The sequence below is a fragment of the Rhipicephalus sanguineus genome, chromosome 5 (genome assembly GCF_013339695.2).
Source record: "Rhipicephalus sanguineus isolate Rsan-2018 chromosome 5, BIME_Rsan_1.4, whole genome shotgun sequence".
In the NCBI taxonomy this organism is placed as follows: Eukaryota; Metazoa; Arthropoda; class Arachnida; order Ixodida; family Ixodidae; genus Rhipicephalus; species Rhipicephalus sanguineus.
Window position 1 is genome coordinate 153534498 of NC_051180.1, and position 20429 is coordinate 153554926.

At 47.5% G+C, this 20429-nt stretch overlaps 1 protein-coding gene across 1 annotated transcript; it reads left to right on the forward strand.

Annotated features, from left to right (window-relative positions):
• Positions 1-8566: 8566 nt before the first annotated feature.
• LOC119394342 (vacuolar protein sorting-associated protein 4) lies at positions 8567-11324 on the forward strand. Its single transcript, XM_037661639.2, has 2 exons — positions 8567-9501; positions 10908-11324. Exons 1-2 carry the CDS (start codon positions 8587-8589, stop codon positions 11307-11309), a joined length of 1317 nt encoding a protein of 438 aa, XP_037517567.1. The 5' UTR covers positions 8567-8586; the 3' UTR covers positions 11310-11324.
• Positions 11325-20429: the final 9105 nt, after the last annotated feature.

Sequence of the window (20429 nt, forward strand, 5' to 3'; positions counted from 1 at the left end):
CTGTCCGCCGCTATCAGTGTGTTGCTGTAGATTGACTTACAGTTTCCCGGCCACAAGTTCGGCCAAATAAACAGTTTCATCTCGAACGTGCTGACTGCTGTCTTCGTCGTCACGACCACGTGACAATATCAATCTACTGAAACTGCCGCTAGCGCATCATGAGCGTGGCATGTAAATCAGGTCGTACATGACTTGCATGTCATGATTTTCATGTTACCACGTCTCACTTACGTTCGTCATACAGTCGTGTCGCGTAACACCAATTTTGGTGTATATCACGCAAGCCTAACGTACGCGAATGCACCATGAGCGTTGCATGTAAATCATGACATACATGACATGCATGTCATGGTTTTCATCTTACCAACTGTCATTCATATTCTTCATACAGTCACATCGCGCAATACCAATTTTGGTGTATATCAATCTACTGAAATTGCCGCTAGCGCATCATGAGCGTCGTGACATGTAAATCCGGTCGTACATGACTTGCATGTCATGATTTTCATGTTACCACGTCTCACTTACGTTCGACATACAGTCGGGTCGCGTAACACCAATTTTGGTGTATATCACGCAAGCGAAACTGACGCGAATGCACCATGAGCGTGGCATGTAAATCGTGACATACATGTCATGGATGTCATGGTTTTCGTGCGACCAGCTGTTATATGTTCTTCATGAAGTCAGATCGCACAATACCAATTTTGGTGTATATCAATCTAGCAAAACAGCCGCGAGTGCGCCATGAGCGTGGCATGTAAATCATGTCATACATGACATGCATATCATGATTTTCATGCTACCACGTGTCAGTTATGTTCGTCATACAGAAATGTCTCGTCATACCAGTTTTCGTATGTATCCCTTCATTTAAACGGCCGTGAGCGCCCCGAGACCATGTCATGTAAATCATGCTGCACATGACATGCGCGGCATGATTTGCATGTTAGGACCTGTCATTATGTTCGTCATGAACTCTTGTCACGCCGTACCAATTTTGGTATATATGAAATTAACGGAACGGCCGCAAGAGCCCAAAGGCCGTGGAATGTAAATCATGCTGTTCATGACATGCGTGTCATGATTTTCATGATATGGCCTGTCATTTATGTTCGTGATAAGGCCATGTTATGACACACCAGTTTTGGTATACATCCGATTAACGGAACGGCCAGGGAACCCAAAAGACATGGAATGTAAATCATGCTGTTCATGACATGCGTGTCATGATTTTCATGATATGACCTGTCATTTATGTTCGTAATAAGGCCATGTTATGACACACCAATTTTGGTATACATCCGATTAACGAAACGGCCAGGGAACCCAAAGGCCGCGGAATGTAAATTATGCTGTTCATGACATGCGTGTCATGATTTTCATGATATGACCTGTCATTTATGTTCGTAATAAGGCCATGTTTTGACACACCAATTTTGGTATACATCCGATCAACGAAACGACCAGGAGAGCACAAAGTCGTAGTCGGCTAGATAGATAGATAGATAGATAGATAGATAGATAGATAGATAGATAGATAGATAGATAGATAGATAGATAGATAGATAGATAGATAGATAGATAGATAGATAGATAGATAGATAGATAGATAGATAGATAGATAGATAGATAGATAGATAGATAGATAGATAGATACGCTCAAAGTCGCAGAAGTTCGCTAAGAAATGCTTCGCATTTAATAAATCTGTCGAGAGAACCAGGCCTCTCATCATTACCGATGACTTCAACATTGATTTATCAAGACCTAACAACGCCTGGTCCTTCTACTGCGTGAAAGACGGCTTAGATGTGGACAGGGCATCAAAAGACCTCGCTGCGGCGTCCAGGGCAGGAGGCATCATGGAGCATTTCATCGTAAGAGGCACACAGGATTTCCACCAGCTGTACTATACCTCGCACTTAACTGCCCTTAGACCCCTCGTAGCCGCGATCACGAACGGATGCGAAGAACAAGTCCGGTCCAGCTGCTGGGGCTCACTGATCACGGTGATGATGACCTTCCTCAAAAACTGTCAAGAACCCCTTCCACACATGCACACGGGTTCGTGCGTGCGTGCGTGCGTTCGTTCTCCGTGAGTGGGTTCTACGTCATAACGGACAAATGCAACCATAAGAAATTTAACAACTCCAACTGTGGCTGTAACGTACGTGCAGTGCGCCTACGCGTGCCACTTGCTGTGTATATATCTAGGAAAACTTTCTTGAATGAAGCTTAGTTGCGAGTAACGGCTGTCCTGCGCATGTGTTCCTTCTTTGTCTCGTTCGGATTCACGCTATCCTGTATTGAAGATTATAAGCACTACATATCAGCTTACCGCGTCTGGTGTTGATAACATTCATGTTGCTGTTGGCATCGTTACGCAACAGTAAACAACTGGTTATATAATACATATGCAAGTCTTCAACATATGAGTGTGCGTATGCCACTTACACATTTTTCTACCGTCATTCCGTAACGTTTCGGTCAATGTGAACAATTACGCCACAGTCACCGTCCCGCGCATGCTTCGCATAACATCGATTCCCACGGTACGTGGGATCTGCCGAATTTTTTTTCTTTCAAAAGTAAAACCGATGACTCCGATAAAGCTGCTTGCTGCGTTCCGTCGCGCTACAGAGCTTCTATAAATTTTAAAAAGAAATGTAAACCTTGCTTGAACCGCTGGCAGATTAACCTTTCATAATGTGATTTGCGGAAGAGCTCAGCAATTATTCTAGGTATTTGCTCAACCATCCATCAGTATATCAAGGCTTGTGGCAGCTTTCGATTAAAGCTATATATAACCCATCTTTCACAACGCTGTTTTACAAATAGCATCATTAGCAGTGGATGCTCGTTCAAAACGCACTTGTTGGATGCGCTAAAGTCCCTAGATATTTCCCTGTTCTTTCTTAAGTACCGACAACCATTGAAGCGCCGTCGACGAATCTCATTGGCTAACGTTCGTTTTCGGTAGCCATGTTCTTCCTAACTCTTTCCCAGCACCCGGTGAAACGCGACCCCCCATTCACTAATGACAGGGGTTTGACTGGAGGAGAAAGGCACGTCGCGTTAGCATATTGTCCGCTGAAAGATGCGTGGCTAGAGTACTTAGACGCGCATGGCTTTGTAAATCGTCCAAGTTAGGAAGAAAATGGCGTCGAACGCCAGCTGCGCGTGAGTGAGGGCCGGGAAAGGAGGCAGTTGTCGCTACTTAAGTAAAAGGGAAAAATCTAGGGACTTTAGGATGCGCTTGCGAAACCAAAACCGAAATCGACCGCAGGCGGACTACTTGGCGTAGTAAAAGATGCGCAGAAGCTCCGCCCACGTAGCTTTGCCTGTGCTGCCACAGAAAGTTGTCGCCAGGGGTGCTATTCTGTACACTGTGAAATTCCGCCATATTAATAAATTTCTTAATGGCGGCATTTTAAACCAACCAGAGAGGCCGTAACAGCTCTCTGAGCCAATCAGAGTTGACCAACGGTGGAATATGACAAAATGGCGGTACTAGACAATGTCCAGAATGGCACCCCAGGTATAATAAGCACCTTAGACTAACGAGCTTGCATCTAAGCTTTTTTGAGCGTGAGCTTCGGGGAACAGCACAGTTTAATTGAGAGACGAGTATCCAGCAAGCTGACAACGAATCTGTCTCGAGCAAAGTGTTCTTCCACCACCGATGACGGGTTGTTGCATCATTTTACTAGGAAGTTTTAGAATAGGGTGCGCAGGGTTTGCGTCACTTGGGTACCTACGCTATTTTCAAAGAATAACGTGCGTACCCATGAGCTTAGCGTATGACGCGTGCGCAGTGGCGACAAACATTAGCGCGAAGCTTTGGGTACTCTATTGTAAAGAAAGCTGCCTACTAACTTGCGAAGATCGGCGTAATTACATGTCGACAACTCTCACCAGGTTGTTGGACTCGCTTACGAAAGCGGGGCGACCGTAGGGTTTATTCGCAGAATGCGCAAAGTGCTCAGTGAAACGTTTAAAGGGACAATATTACGCAGACTAGCGCTTTACAGAGAAATTGGAGGAGCACTGATGCCAGTTTTCGAAGCTGACCTTACTCCGCCATACAAATCTCCTGTATACAGAGACGGCTCTGAGCAAGTGTGAACCTTAGTAATTGCTAATCATATATTTTATGTTGACATCATAAGTCAATTTTCGAAAGGCGAACCGGCTGTCATCCACACTAGCGTGACGTCAGTCTACAGCATATATTCTTTTGGCTTGTGAATTGCGCTAACGGTGTACACTGACCACTAAAACTTGATTTATTTTTCAGACTAAGCATTTCCTTGGGACAAAACAATCACTACGAGGTTTCTGCAACGCTATTTCAGCAATCCACGCTCATTTAGTGCCCCTTCAACAACAACGTCGCAGGACTCCGACGAATCGGCCTCGAGTTAGTGAACAGGAATGGATGAGCGTCAGGGCCCATGCAGTAAAGTAGCGTGAGTACTTGGATGTCTTGCGAAGCGTTCTGTAGTCTTGAGGCAGCAACATAATCTTCGAAGCAAGACTTCCACGAGGACCAACTTGCAGGGTTCGAAAAGTCGAAGGCGTCCGATGACTGAAGAGCAATGCCTAGCCACGAGGTCTTACGTTACGATGATGTTGTTTGATATATATATATATATATATATATATATATATATATATATATATATATATATATATATATATATATATATCTGTGTGTGTGTGTGTGTGTGTGTGTGTGTGTGTGTGTGTGTGTGTGTGTGTGTGTGTGTGTGTGTGTGTGTGTGTTTACATACGTGTGCTCGTGTGTTTATCTTCGAAGTACAATTCTTTGTGTGTTTATTCCTTGTGTTGTATGCTCGATCCGTGCAAAAGCTAAGGAGTAGCCGGCGCCTTATTTGTGCGCCAACATCTCCTTTTATATTTTATCAATAAAAAATTGGGGGACCCTTAAGCTTCGCCTTTAGGAGTTGAACGCGATAGCGAAATCCAGCCCCTGGTGCGCACTTCAACTAAGTGCATACTTAATAATGTGTATTGTTACACACACACGCACACAGACACACACACGCGCGCGCGCGCGAATGGTACAAGTTTTTTATCTAAAGCAAGGGTCGCATGGCCTCCAAGATATACACCGCGCATCCGCAATCTCGGAGGCCATGAAGGGTCGAGACATATTTCTCACAATGCCTCACAGATGGCAGCACATTATCTAGCGTTTGCTGTTTCCTTGATCAACGCCTCCTCTAGAAAACTGGCGTTGGTTTGAAATGTTTTCCGCTAGATGGACATAGTTGTCCATTTTTAGAGCTGTTTGAAAGTTCGTGTGTGTTTTTAGCGGCGATGGCTGCACTATCCCGGCCTTTTTCGACGTAGTTTGATGGCCTCGGCTATGCACCTACAAATCGCCGAATGGGCTCTTTTTCGTCGTCACACCTGCCGAACAAAATGCGTTAAGGAGACTCCTTCCACTACATGACATTTATGTAGTGTTTTTTTCCGAAGCAGCTGAAAGTTACATGGTAGCTTTGTGGTCGGACACCTGCATGCCACGCGAACGGCCCGGGTTCGATCCTCAATAAAACCGAAGAATTTTGTTGTTTGTTTTATTTGCTTCTGTCTCGATTTTTCGGTCACGGAAGATTTTTCGCTCACAACCAACGGTGCCGACGCCGACACCGAAATTTCTGCGACACGAGCTCTCTAACGCTACCGCGTAAAGAGTGCCTAGCCCCGAGGTCGTGTGGCCGCGTCCTTCGAGCAGCGTCCTGACGTTCACCGCCGTTCAGAGCTCTGTGTTTTTGAAAGTGATCCCACCTACGCCAGGATAGTTTACATATATATTAAGACAGTCTTGCGAAGTCGATAGAATATCGGTAACGAAAACTAGACGAACCGTTGCAGAAACATATAGTTCAGGCACTACGTTTTTAATTGTTTGCTGTCGTTAGTAAACATAATTGTTGCTCGTTTATAAAACTGCTTTTATGTTTGTTGACTGTATTTATTCATTAAATGTTGGGCACTCAAGGAGATTAACTTATGACGATGATGTTTTAGACGGTTTTCTTCCGCTCACGTAGTGAACAAGAGAGTTCCGAGGCTACCGACTTGAGACACCATGTCGCGTAGAGGTTGCTGTCAGACCGTGCTGGCACGCCACGGCAAGTCGAGTCGAAAAAAAACTTATTCATGGGTAACCGCGCGATTTAACCACACTCAAACGTTGATGGCCAATAATCCCATGAACAGCCCAGCTGGCGGCGATCATCTGCCTTGCTGGCCCCTTATTCTGGACATTGTCAAATTCCACAATGTTGTCGAATTCCGCCATTGATCAAGTCTGATTGACCCGGAGGGCTGCTACGGCCTCTCCGGATGGCTGAAAATTTTGCCATTAGGAAGTTTGACAAGATGACGGAATGTCACAGTGTCCACAATAGCACCCCTGGTCCGTGGAGCGTAGCGAGGTCTCTTAGTCCTCCCTCTGATCGGCACCGGCCCACCGGGACCAACTTTTGTTAGGATTTCCTAACAAAATATGTTCGTTATATTCCCTAACAGAAAATTTTTGCCTCCTTAAAACGAGGTTTTAAATACATTGTTTTCTACGAGGACTGTCAATGGGAATTACGGTTTGCTCGTTATATTCATTATTTCGCCATAGCCGTAGGTTTAGCTGTAATTGCCTTTCAGCACGAGCATTCGCGGTGAGCTCAGCAAAGGTATACACGCACGCTCTTTCAAGAAACGCTCCATGAGATGCGCCTGTGCCCTGTTCCTCGACCCTCGTGCTATAGAATTGGCGGCTTCATTGCCAGGGTTTCCAGAATGCGCGAGCATCCAGATGAGCTCAGCGCGGCGGAAGAAAGGGGGTTCTGGGTCAGTATGTGGAAGGTAATAGGGTGCACTCTGCCCCTACCATAATTCAGCAGTGCAGTTTTTGAAGGATGTAGGTTGCGAAGTCTGCGGGTGCACCGAGACAGTGGCGCACCTCGGTGAGTGCACCCGCTTCAACTCCGAAAGCGCGGCCCTCTCAACCGCGCTAGGCCAGCTGGACAACCGCCCTCTCACGGAGAACAAAATTTTAAGGCCCTGGCGTACCCGGTCTTCAACACGAGCTTCTCTGAGGGCGTTGTTGCGGTTTTTTCAAGCAACCGGACTGTATGATAACCTGTGACTGTTGGCAGAAAATGTTGCTGTGTAGTACTTGGACAACGCTACAGTCATGACTTTTTGTTTTGTTTTCTTTTTTCGCCTGCTGTCGTCACAGACTCTCCTCTTTCATTGTTTTACATCCCCTTTCCCCTTCCCAAGTACTGGGTAGCAAACCGAAGGCTTCCTCCGGTTAACCTCCCTGTCTTTCCTTTATCTTTCTCTGTGTCTAGGATGAAGGTAGCGCTGGAACTGCCCAGAGTTGGGGATCTCTCCCGCTTATTCTGGTTTTGTTCCATGTACAGATAGCATCCTGTTCCCCGCCGTACTCCTCCCTAAATCGAACGGCGGGGAACACGATTCTATCTTGGTGGATGCTGCATGCGATCGGCACGGATAGAGCACCCCTCCATTAATAAAAGAATTATCTCAGGCCACGGCGGAGCCGAGCATGGACGACAACCACACCCTTTCAAAACCAAACTCCAGGCGTGGCCTCCGTTATGGGCTCCGAAAGCGCGACGAGACGATCGCGGAGTTAATCATTCCACTAAAAACTTAAACAAAAACTAACCCTCATGCACTTACCTAAGACAACTGGAAGGCGAAAGCCATCTTTCTTTTTTTTTTCTCAGTCGATATATTGTTACTGCCCTGCCACCCTCCGAAAACTCTCTGCACCTAACGTGGTTTTCCACTGCCTCCAGGATCGGAGACACCTCACCTGGCCTTGCACTGCCTCCATGATCGGCCCGCCATTGACCAAGCTACCATTTCATGTAAGGGCGTTGTCATGCGACGTCATGATTACGTCATAATATCGTCATAATTTTCGACAGCCTGCGACGTCATGGTGACGGCATCGCGTGATGATTTTTTGCACCACTCATGTTGACGACGCCGACGCGGGACGCCGGTCAATTTTCGCGTTTGATGAGGCATACAAGGTTTTCGCCTTAAATAGTGCGAGGAGTCTGGCAGCATGCCTGCAAGAAGCTTCCGATTGCAAGTTGGGTGGCGTCAAAACTTCCGGGTGCTTTATTCTTTGTTCCTTTATTTGGCATTGGGCTTCCTTTTTTGTTACAAATTTATTTTCTTGAAATTCAGCTTCATTTACAGGTGTTTAGCACTTCCTGGGTTTATATCTCGCGTAATTTCCATCTGATAAGCAGACTGCTTACTCGTTTAGAATGTTCATTTTTTATATTTTATTTTAATTAAACTCTTAGTTCCTCTTAACTCTATAGACCCTTGTCGTAAAGCTCCTGCCACTAAATTATTGGTCGATCCCCCGTAGTGGGTGCGCACCATAAAAAAGTGGATCATCATCATTACCATAATATTATGTTCTATTGGTCGAGAGGCCGTCATCGAAATTGTCATACAACAAAATTCTCGCCATCGTTTGACTTTAGGTGACGTATGTCAGGATGAGTAATAACACGGCTCTTGAAAGAGCGACCGACCTGGTGACAAGGGCCACCAAGGAGGACGAAAACAAGAACTACGCCGAAGCCCTGCGCCTCTACGAGCATGCGGTGGAGTACTTTCTTCATGCTATCAGGTACGAAGCACAGACGGCTCGGGCGAAAGAAAGTATCAGATCCAAGTGTGTCCAGTACTTGGACAGGGCTGAGAAGCTTAAAGATTACCTGCGCCACAAAACCAAGAAGAATCCCGTGAAACAGGGCGAAAATAGCGGCAAGAAGGAAGACGACAGTTCGGATAGCGACGATGAGAAACCGGAGAAGAAAAAACTGATGAGTCAATTTGAAGGAGCCATCGTCAAGGAAAAGCCGAACGTTAAATGGTCCGACGTCGCTGGTCTGCACGCGGCCAAGGAAGCCCTGAAGGAGGCTGTCATATTGCCCATCAAGTTCCCCCACTTGTTCACGGGTAAACGCAAACCGTGGAGGGGCATCCTGCTTTTCGGACCCCCCGGTACGGGAAAGTCTTATCTAGCCAAGGCGGTGGCCACCGAAGCAAACGACTCGACGTTTTTCTCGGTTTCATCCTCTCACCTGGTCTCGAAGTGGCTCGGCGAAAGCGAAAAGTTGGTGCGCAATCTCTTCGAAATGGCACGCAACCAGAAGCCGAGCATCATCTTCATCGACGAGATAGACTCCCTCTGCAGTACCCGGTCCGACAACGAGAATGACGCCACTCGGCGTATCAAGACGGAATTTCTGGTGCAGATGCAGGGTGTCGGCAACGACAGCGAGGGCATTCTCGTGCTGGGAGCCACCAACATCCCGTGGGTTCTTGATTCGGCCATTCGGAGGCGCTTTGAGAAGCGTATCTACATTCCTCTGCCGGATGAGCCTGCCAGATTGCAAATGTTTAAGGTAAACGCACGCTATAGCACTTTGACTGTGATGGATGATAAACTCAGAAGGCTCTTACTAGGATAAGCTGGCATTGCTGTCGCAATCAGCACTATTTGTAACCGTTTATCATTCGCCTTTCTTTCTTTATACACTCAACAAGCGTCAGTGCATCCAAGAGCTACTGTTTTAGTCGCAAAGCTGTTTTTAGTATGTCATGGTAATCGTGAAACGCGAATGGCAGGTGGTGAATTAGTTCAGCGAGAAATTCCGGGAGATCACGCGGGTGGTGGGAATTGATTTCATTCGAAACAGTCGCCGGGTAGCGCATTTCATTTCTTTTAGCTAAGCGTTACGACAGGTGGATCTACGTTTTTTGTAGAAATTGAGTAGTTGTGTGTATATCGTGAGATTACCAGGCACATCAACTACATTGGCGCCTGAAGGGTAGCTTATGCTTCCACGTAACGTCGTCACTCACACTAAAGCAGAGAGGTGAGTTTTATCGAAACAAAGTGCGCGCTACGGTACGCTGATCTGCAGATCATAAGCAGCGTTCGTTGGCGTATTTCTTCGGGGATGAAGATCGCTTGACTATAGCTTCCCGAGTCATGGGAGTACACATGTAATATGTACTCCCCTGACATTGTTATTAGACATTGACATTGTTAGATTATCAAATTGTTATTAGAACGGATATCGAACGCTGCAACCACAATTCACGTCAGACAAGCGCTAGCACCATAGATGATGCTATTCAACGATGTCGACGGGAATTCAACGATGTCGACGGGAGCATGTCCTTCCTTGGTGGAGTGACTCAGAGGCCAGCGGTACGTGGAACGCCTGCGCGCGTTTGCGGCTCAAGCAATGTACATCTGCTTCCCGTATTGCTGGAGCGCAATGTGGTAGTGCATGCAAGAGCAAAGGCGAGGTTACGCTATTACTCGGGAGCGCACACCGTGCCGTTTCTCTCCGTAATTGACGACGCTTTGAAGAAGTGCATATCGAGTATCAATGTTTTTCATGTGCTTGTTGATGTCATGTTTGCGCGGGATTCGCGATGCACTGTGACCAGGTATATGTTAACAACTTCAGCTACCACAACGGTTAAATCATGATCATAGGCGTTATTCGTAGCGATGGAGATGTGCTACTAGGCGTCAACGTGGGTGCGTCCACGTCACACGATGCTATAGCTGTCAAACACCAATAGACATTGTACAAGCTCTCATATATCACTACATCATAAGTACTACTTCTGTCGATTCCGATGATGGAGGGATCAGCCATGTTTTTTTAATGATTTATTGCGTATCGTTTCAATATGTTTGCTCCAAGAGAGGTTGCGAGTGAAACGTTGCGTATAGAATTTTTCGTTATTACTGTTTATGCAACTCTTTTTTCATGGACTGTCTTCTGTGCAGCTGCACATTGGTAACACGCCTCATACCTTGTCACAAGACAACTTCAAGCAACTGGCCAAACGCAGTGATGGTTTCAGCGGAGCAGACATCTCGGTACTCGTGCGCGACGCCCTGATGCAACCTGTGCGTAAGGTACAGACGGCAACCCACTTTAGGAAAGTACAAGGGCCATCACGCAGGGACCCAAACGTCATCGTGGACGACCTTTTGACACCCTGCTCTCCTGGCAGCACCGGCGCCATCGAAATGTCGTGGATGGACGTGCCGGGAGAGAAGCTGCTTGAGCCAACGGTCACCATGAGAGACATCCTGCTGTCTCTTTCAACTGCCAAGCCGACTGTCAAGGATGACGACCTTCGGAAGTTGAAGAAGTTCATGGATGACTTTGGGGAGGAAGGCTAACGCAAACACCAGCGTTGGGAGGCAGTGCGAAAGCGGCTAGTCACATTGGTGACCGAAGCTTTTCTGGTCACGGAATGGACCTCCTCTGGCATTGGCAGCTCGCTTCTTGCGTCCACGTTAGAGGACGAAAGCTTTGGATGGGAGCAGCAAAGACATCAAGACTCTGAAAACTGGCCAGTGTGTGTGTACCACTGTCATCGCAAGGGTTGTGTCTCAAGGTGGGGATTCGTTGCCATGGCCGCAAAAGCTTTCGCCTGCCATTGCCTTCCCGGGTAAAAGCTCGGCGTGAAAAACGTTCTCCCTAATGTGCATTGACATTTTAGTCCTAACCCTTCTCGCTAAATTTAGTAACGGCTGTTGGCGCACGCGTGTGCTGGCACAGCGCGGACCGGCAGCAGCTGCACGGACGCTAAATAAACATTTTACACGTATGGTTCTTCCACTGCTCCCTTGGGGGCGCTGGGTGTTTCCTGTCGGCGGACACGAAGAAACCCGACCAACGAGTCATATATAGCTTCCTTGTAACACCAGGGTTCAAGCCGGAATTGAACCCAGGCACTCTGCGTGGCACTCAAGCATTCTGCCACAGCGCCATGCCAGCGCTTCAAACTTCGCAAAAAGACCACATACAGATGTCAAGTCGGTCAACCCAGGAATCGGCGCCTAAGAGCCGCGCTCTAAAAACTTTGGGCAATGCATGATTGACACTTCTGAATGCCATGCCACACCCATTTTCATGTTCCACATTAGGAAGTGGTTTAATAGGCTTGTTGAGATAAGAAAGTATATATCGTCATTATGTGTTTCTCTGTTTTTTACTCTTTCATCTTATAAGTGGTCATGCCTTCTCACTAGCTCTTCGTTGACCTTCTGCCTTGTGTACCTTTTTGGCCTGTTTGATTTCGTTTTGTTTCTCAATTGTTATTAAAATTCATGTATTTATATCTACACGTATTATTTTTGTGACATTCGCTTCGTGTATCATGAACATGCTTCACTATTTAGGTTTGCGCTGCCACTTCTCCTTGTTTATCTTATTAGGTAACCGTCTTGACGCGTGTCATTATAATCGCAAGATTTTTTGTATGACCTTTCTCTTCGGTCTAATGCGTGCCATAAAAAGCATTGCGATCGGAGCAATAAAATAGTTGTGAGTCAGCACTGTATCTGTGCGTTCTGCCTTGTGTTCCGTCTTCTTGTGCAGTTTTGTCTTTCCTAAACATGATGTAATGGTGCTTCAGCATAGTAAAACTTACTTAAACTGAAGTCGTTGAGTGAAAAATTGCAGGCAGCTTGCACAAGTCGCTCAAAGCTTGGCACAGCGAAGCACGGGCCCGCCGCCGCTCGTACTCCCCGTCGACCGACAAGTCCAGCTTCGAGATGCGCGGCTTCCTCCTCGGGAGTTCGCAGCCAGGCTATGCACTATCCGCCTCGTGCATCGGTATGGTGGCGCCACCGCTCGGCTAAGGCGGGTGTGCCCTCTCCCAACCCCCCACAGGATCCCATGCATTTTGAATCAAGTTTGCGATTTCGTTGCGCAAAAACAAACTAGCGCCATCTCTCGACAATACGCCACACCGATGACGCAACACGTCCTCTTGCTTCCACCGACTGGCCATGCTCCAAGCTAACTCCTCTCTCCACTTTCTTTTATTTCTTTCGGTGGCCGTGAGAGCGCCCGCTGTGCACTGTGATGTAGTGGCTGTAGCGCATCCGACAAGACCGGCTGGGCTCGTCGTTTCGTCGCGTCTTCCTTGAACGTTGCAACTTTAATATTGTGTTAAGGCGGTGGCCACACGTCGGACGATGAGCCCTGATTTCGTTCAGCTGCCATCTCATCAACGGCAATGTTTCAGGCGCCTCAGTTGTGTACTTTTGTCCGTTGGTTGCGGGACAAGATGGCCTCCTGCAAGACCGCGTTTTTCCAAGTCAGCTGTGTGCGTAGTTCTCGGCGTCGTAGAAGTTTGATGACGCGAGGACGTCAACTGGTGCTACATCGTGGGAACCGCTGAAGTGACTGCAAGCTTGACGACATTGTGCCAGAATATTCTAGCGTACTGTACGCGCACGATTGTGCTACACTTAAAATACCGCGCTTGGCCTCGAGCGTCAACCTGGTCCGCCTGTGTGCAACAAGTGTGTTGTTATCGTTGTTGCGTCGGTTAATATTGAATTGCAATTGGAATACCGTTTTCGCAAAGGTAAGTGAAGCCGTAAGTAGTTGTTCTGCTATATGCTCGCTACTCCACGAACATTACTTCTAGAATCGCATTTTATTTTGAGCTGCACGTACCAAAGGAGAATCTAGCATACGAGATACATTGCACGCGTGCGCATTTCCTATATAAATCTGAGTAATGCCACGCGTGCGCATTTCCTATATAAGTCTGAGTAATGTCATGCTCAATTTAAAGCGCATGTGTTAGAGGATTGTGGCTTCAATGGTGAAAGTGATTAGATATTCTGAAATATGTGATTGCAATGCAGTTAGAACTTCCTCATATGTTAATACGGTCTGTGAACAAAAAAAAACGCTGTGTGAATGTTTGTTGGTCATTTGGTACAGTACTTTCACGCATTATTATGCAGCTGTGTGACGGCTGTTAAAACGTTCAGCAAGTTAGATTTTGGTTTTCTTGGCCTAGTTGAGTGCTACGAGTGTTGGGCGAAGATAAAATCGCGTGTCTTTTGTGCGTTTCTTAAGCAGACATACAGCCGTAATAGTCATTGTTGTACTGTTTGGGGTGTTCAATAAAACAAGAATGCTGTTTTGTACTGCAACAATTTTTATTTCATCTGTGTTAACAGATCACGCAAACAACTTGGACACATGCACGTAAGAAACGTACGCAGTGCACCGCGCGCACGCATAAAAAAACGGGCCTGTCATTTTAAAACAAATAATATAGAACAATGGACGTAACAGACGGCATGGTTGTCTAGTGGAGCAGCGTCGGCAGTACAAATATCAAACCAGAATGAAACATGAATACAAAAACGGAGAGTAACAGGCGCTTTGCCCACGGCTTCTATGAGCCGCGCATATCCACCTATCGCCACCGTCCGCCGTTGGTGGCGCCACCAGTACCACTGAAAGCAGCAGCGCACGAGGCGGGTAGAGCGGAGGTTGCGCGCGATGTCTCCGTCGGTGGGCGTGGCTTAGCTACTGCGCATGCGCGGCTTGGCCAGGTGGTGCGATATCTGGTGGCTAGACAGCGCGATGCTTGCTTCCTCTTTCTATCTTTTTCCCTCTCTCTCTACTTCTTTCTCTCTCTTTCGTTGATCTTCTATCAGTCTTCCTATTTCTGCATTTCTTTCTTTCTATTTCTCTCTTTCTCATTCTTTCTCTGCTACGCTTTACTCTCTCCCCTCCTCCTTTCACTCCTCCTCACGCCTCACTTCCCTTTCCCACTCTCTTGCTACACTACACTATACTATGCCCTGCCATCGTGCCTGACTAGCCGAGTAGTTAGGACGCTCGCCTTCGGATCGAGGATACGCGGGTTCAAATCCCGCCTCGTGAACAATTTTGTACAGTCAAAGCTTATTAGATCACAACGGCCGTTTTTGGCGCCGTAGTTGACCGCCGCCGCCGGTGTCCGTAGCCGCTATCGCGCGAAATAAGGGGAAAAGACGAAATAAAATCACAGCATATCCACGTGGTGAATGATGATGAATGGGGCGAAGCGAACTCGCGCTGCAGCACGGCGATGGCACTGGCGCGAGCGTGGTCCTTCTTGATGGAAGATATTGTGACTAGATTGTTTGAGAACCACAATCTGTTGCACACACCGCAACTATGGCCGAAACTGTTATCAAGGAAGTCCCGCTGGAAGCGCGCGTCGGCGCCTTCGGGCAGAGCCCGCCTGATGCGTTTTGCAGCCACTTCACGCGCTCGTACAGCCTCGGACTCTGCCTGCCGGTACGCGCGCTTTCTCGCCGCTTCACGGTCCTTCACATTTTGAAGATCCGATTCGTGCCGCAGCCGTGCAGCTTCGGCCTCGCGGGCTCTCACCTCAGGATTCTGTCTGCGAGCGCGCGCTACCGCCGCCTTCCGTGCCCTCCGTTCCGCAGCCTTGTCTTCTATCTGGCGACTCCCAGCTAAAGAGAAAGCGTGCTCGTCAACGTCGTCTTCTTCTTCTACTGCATACCAGAATGCGCGCAGTAAAGAAGAAAGAATGCCACGCAGGCGAACATGCACGGGAGTCTCACTCGTCAACGTCTTCTTCTTCTACTGCATACCAGAACGCGCGCGTCTCACGAGCTAGAGGTGGCTACTACGACGCTACAAACGGAGGATGTGCCATTGAAGAATGCATAAGGAGCTTCGCCCCCAAAAAAATATCCGGGATGGAACAGGGTTCGAGCCTGGGACCTCTGCGTGGGAGCCCAGTATTGTACCTCAGAGCCATGCCAGTGCTTGAAGCTGCTTTGCAAAAAGACCCTATACAGGCTTCACGTAAGGGAAGGAACCAGATTAGCATGTGTAATATAGCGCGGTATAATAATAATAATTGTTGGGGTTTAACGTCCCAAAACCACGATATGATTATGAGAGACGCCGTAGTGGAGGGATCTGGAAATTTAGGGCACCTGGGGTTCTTTAACATGCACCTAAATCTAAGTACACGGGCCTCAAGCATTTTCGCCTCCATCGAAAATGCGGCCGCCGCGGCCGGGATTCGATCCCACGACCAGCAGGTCATCAGTCGAATACCATAACCATTAGACCACCACGGCGGGTAATATAGCGCGGTAGTAGAGTAAAGTAACAACCAGGCATCACACGGCGCAAATTCTGTAACCAGGCGTCACACAATGCGAATTGCGCAACGGGTGGGTTGTTGAATGCTTCCAACCCATTACAAAGGACTCCGCCCTAATTCTTCATTTTCATCAGGCACAGCATCAACAAAGTGCACATAATGCCTTACAGGTGTTTAGCGGGTACCACGATTCTCCGCAGAATGACAAAAAATGGCATAGTGGCTGCTTCCCTACTTCACAAAAGGAATGCATTGAAGAAAGAGAGACGTTAACATCATTCTTCGCTGTCAGTCCTGATAATCAAACGCTTTCTGGTTAGGCCTGGGTGACGGTGCAAGACGCAGCTCTTGTATATGCCTTCCTTCGTGTTGTGAAGTCTAGAACCATAAAAGAAGGCAGAACGGGGGTCGCACAAGAGCGGCCTAACCTTGATGTGACCGCCAGAAGTGCGAACTAACCTTCGTTACAGTGTCCATGGGTGTATTACGAGCGAAGCTTTCGTCCTCAATGACTCTTCAAAGCAATAAGAAAAGTTCAGCCGGTTAGAAAAGTTTAGAAAAGTCCAGCGCCGTGGTCTGTAGTTTGTTCTGTTCGTCCTCGTTCTTTCGGGCGTTTTATTCATTCAAGATGGAACTAACGTGAAACCTGTGGAGGGGCGAAGCATGCAGTGTGCGCCGGTGTTTCCCATAGCAAAATTACTGCTAATGAGCAATGGGAGACAGAAGAAAGATTAGACACAGAGACCCACGGCCCGCTTTTAGTTAACAAGCACGCTGCGAATCTTTATTGTTCAACTACACACAAGAGAAATCTCCCATCGGCACTTCATTGCAGGTAAAGATCCAGTGCCTATATATACGGGGTGGCCGGTGAAGGGTTGGGCAGCGCGTGTAGTCGGTTTTTAGGGGCGAAGCACCTTATGACCGAGGCATGTCCATCCGGTTCCAGAAGCGTCAGGAGGGTTCTTCGGCGTGCAGTACAACCAAAGCTAAAGAACATTCGAGATTTTTCTCGCCGGTTCTACTCGCGATGGCGTCGCTCGGCGTTGCATCCTGCTTTTCCTCTAGATGATTCCAAGCTTTACCAGGCGTTTGATCTGGTTGTCTGCGTCTGAATTGAGTGGGTGAGGGGGAGCGCCGCGCCGGCATCTTTTAATACTTGTTTTTTCATTGTTCGCGCTTCTTGGGCGAGCGGCCTGCGCAGTGCTATCTCGCTGCCGTTTGAGAGCGGCCGCGTGCGCGCTTTATTGACCCGCTCGTTTGTGACAGTGTGTCATGGAAGCAGCACTAAGCATGATAATCAAGCTAATTTTAGACAACCAGGAGAGCAAAGCATAATCAGCTGAACCCTAGCTCACGCTACGTATATCCTGGCATAGCCGAGCTAAGCCAACAGGGGAGCTGTTTATATAGCCTGGCAGAAATCCGTCAGGTGTAACGCTGAAACCGCTGCGCCGAGCTATGACGTTACTGCGTTGCCTAGCAACCTCTTGGTACAGCAGCTCGTTGGAGAAAGGAAAGTAGGAGGAGAGGAGAAGAGAAGTGAACGGGAGGAGGAGAATAAATAATCCAAAAAGGGCGGCAGCTTCATTTCGAGAACACTGTCGAAAGAGAGAAGCTGTTGCCCCCTTTCGTCAGGCTCACCCTCACCCTTAATTGTGCGTTTCTCATTGGTTCACCCTCTCCATCAAGCCTCACCCTCGCCCATTTTGGCGCGGCGCAGCCCTTCCTCTCCTACCGAGTCCCATTCTCGCCACGCCTCAAGACCCTGTGATCAGCGCTACGCCAACGGAAGGGGAGGCCTCGACTAAAAATAGCTTCTCTGTTAAGAAAATTTCTTGCCGACGCGGGATTCGAACCCGCGTGCCCACGCTTCGAAGGTAAGCGTCGTAACCACTCGGCTATCCAAGCACGCTGGCAGAACATGCTTTTATGGGAACTATATGATTGTGTTGCTATGGGAGAGAGAACGAGAATAAGAAGAGAGAAAGAAAGAGAAAAAGGAACACAGAGAACGAGGTACATCGAAAGCAAGAGAAGAAATATTCAGAATGGCAAAGAAAGAGATAGAAATAAACAGAAAGAGAGAGAAAAGAAGGCATACTGTAGCCTAGTATAGCAAGTGGGCGGCACAAGTGAAGTGAGGAGAAGTGATGTGTCGGTGAGGAGGAGGAAAAGGAGGATGGGACGGAGTAAAGTACAGATGGCTTGCACGTGACGTCATGAAAGCAGCTTCTGAAAGAAACTCGGACTCCACGATGGTGGCTTTGATGACGAACAAGTTACGTATATGTGAAAACGACGCGGCAGGAACGTACGTGTCTGTGCGTGCAAACGAAAGAACGTGCATGTGATGTTTTGATAACACTAATGTGACATCGGAAACGTCGCGTCCCCACATGCTGGCCAGGTGCTCCAACACGGCGCTTTCAGTGACGTCAAAGCAAGCCATCTATAGCATGGCCGGCCTAGCCATAGCAAGGGGTTGGGAAAGGGAAGTGAGGATGAAGAGAAAGGAATTAGGACGATGGGACAGAGTAAACCATAGCATAGCCTTGTATAGCATAGCATAGCAAAGGGTGGGAAATGGAAGTGAGGGTGAGGAGGGGGGAAAGGACGAAGGGAACGCCACCAGCTCCGTTCTTTCCTCAGTCTTCGCACCACTAGCATATGTTTACTATGTTACTCTATGTCATTACTGCGTAGCTGCCCCAAATTTATTAATTTTTTTTTCGAGCTTGTCGGCACACAGGTCGCCGCCTCGAAGCTCGTAGGATCTATCCACCCATCCGCTCTAAATGATTAAAGCAAGAAAAATGTATTTTCACTGTTCAAACATTTCGTTGCTTTGGGCTTTTCCCGTCGATCGGCGCTGATTATTCGAAAAGTATTCAGTACTTCGATTACGCCGTTCAATTCGGGTACCGAATTAAATAGAACGCTATTTCATTCGTTATTCTAAATTTTCAACTTTTCACACCCCATGTGACCAAATCCTAGTTAACACGCGCCCTGTGGGCAGGACGCTTCAAAATTGGGAATTAACGCCAACAGGAGGCCGTGCGAAGCCATGACACGTATATTTAAAAAGCGACCAGGAGAGCACAAAGTTGTAGGCGGCTAGATAGATAGATAGATAGATAGATAGATAGATAGATAGATAGATAGATAGATAGATAGATAGATAGATAGATAGATAGATAGATAGATAGATAGATAGATAGATAGATAGATAGATAGATAGATAGATAGATAGATAGATAGATAGATAGATAGATAGATAGATAGATAGATAGATAGATAGATAGATAGATAGATAGATAGATACGCTCAAAGTCGCAGAAGTTCGCTAAGAAATGCTTCCCATTTAAAAACGCGCGCTGCTTCGTAGGTCGTAGACTTCGAAGCTTCGGCAACAAAATTGGACGATGTTTTGGTGGCTTTTTAGTTTCGTGCTCGGAAGACAGCGTTAGCTTTAGTTACTTTTAGTTACAGTGTTCTAGAAGTACTTTTAGGCATACGGCCGATAGCGGCACCATCTTACGACTAGAGGGACCTAGAATAGGGGGAGTGTCCAAAGCGCCGCGCGAATACACGGGAGGAGCGAGGGCCTTTTGCAGTGACCTCCCGCGCCGCGGCGCTGCCGTGCCGGACCCGTAACGAAGAAGAACAATGTACATTCAGTGTACATTCAGTAACGAATGTACACTGTATTCAATGTACTGTATTCAATGTATTCAATGTACATTCAGTAACGAAGAAGAACAATGTGCATGCTGCGGGGGAACTAAGGCAATGATGGAACATGTACTGATTGAATGTGGCGATATTCACCCAGGTATACGTGTGAGCACGAGTCTACATGAAGCCTTGGGTTTTAGGGACAACAATGGAAAGCTGAACACGTCCGCGATAGAAATAAGTAAGAGACGGCTAGGGTATTGGTGGCAGAAAAGTAGAGATAAAGTACAAAAATAAATATTGGGGAAAAATAAGGTCATTCTGCCTTAAGAGGCAGAGAGATGGACCGTGAATTTATATTTTTTGGTATAATTACATAGATTTAATCAGTGTAGATAAGGTATTAAGCCAACTTGAAACAAGTGTAGCGAAGCGTTCGAACTTGATAATGGGTCGTCCTCTCGAACACCTTCTAGTGGGTCGCCCTCTTCGGCTCGAAGAGAACGCAGCTCGCGCTGAGAGTCGGCCCCGCCTTGACTGTCGCTGTATCGTCAAATATCGTCGCCGCTAATAAACCTCTTTATAATTTGGTGGAGAGTGCTGGGCCTTCACAACAACCTCGGCCCTCATTCGATGCCCCTGGCTCTTCGATCCCGTACCCTGCCGCCTACCA

What these genes read in the sequence shown, in the direction of transcription:
- LOC119394342 (XM_037661639.2), top strand. Translation starts at nt 8,587, where the DNA reads ATGAGTAATAACACGGCTCTTGAAAGAGCGACCGACCTGGTGACAAGG. An exon ending in CCAGATTGCAAATGTTTAAG is followed by an intron (nt 9,502 to 10,907) that starts GTAAACGCACGC and finishes TCTTCTGTGCAG; the next exon opens with CTGCACATTGGTAACACGCC.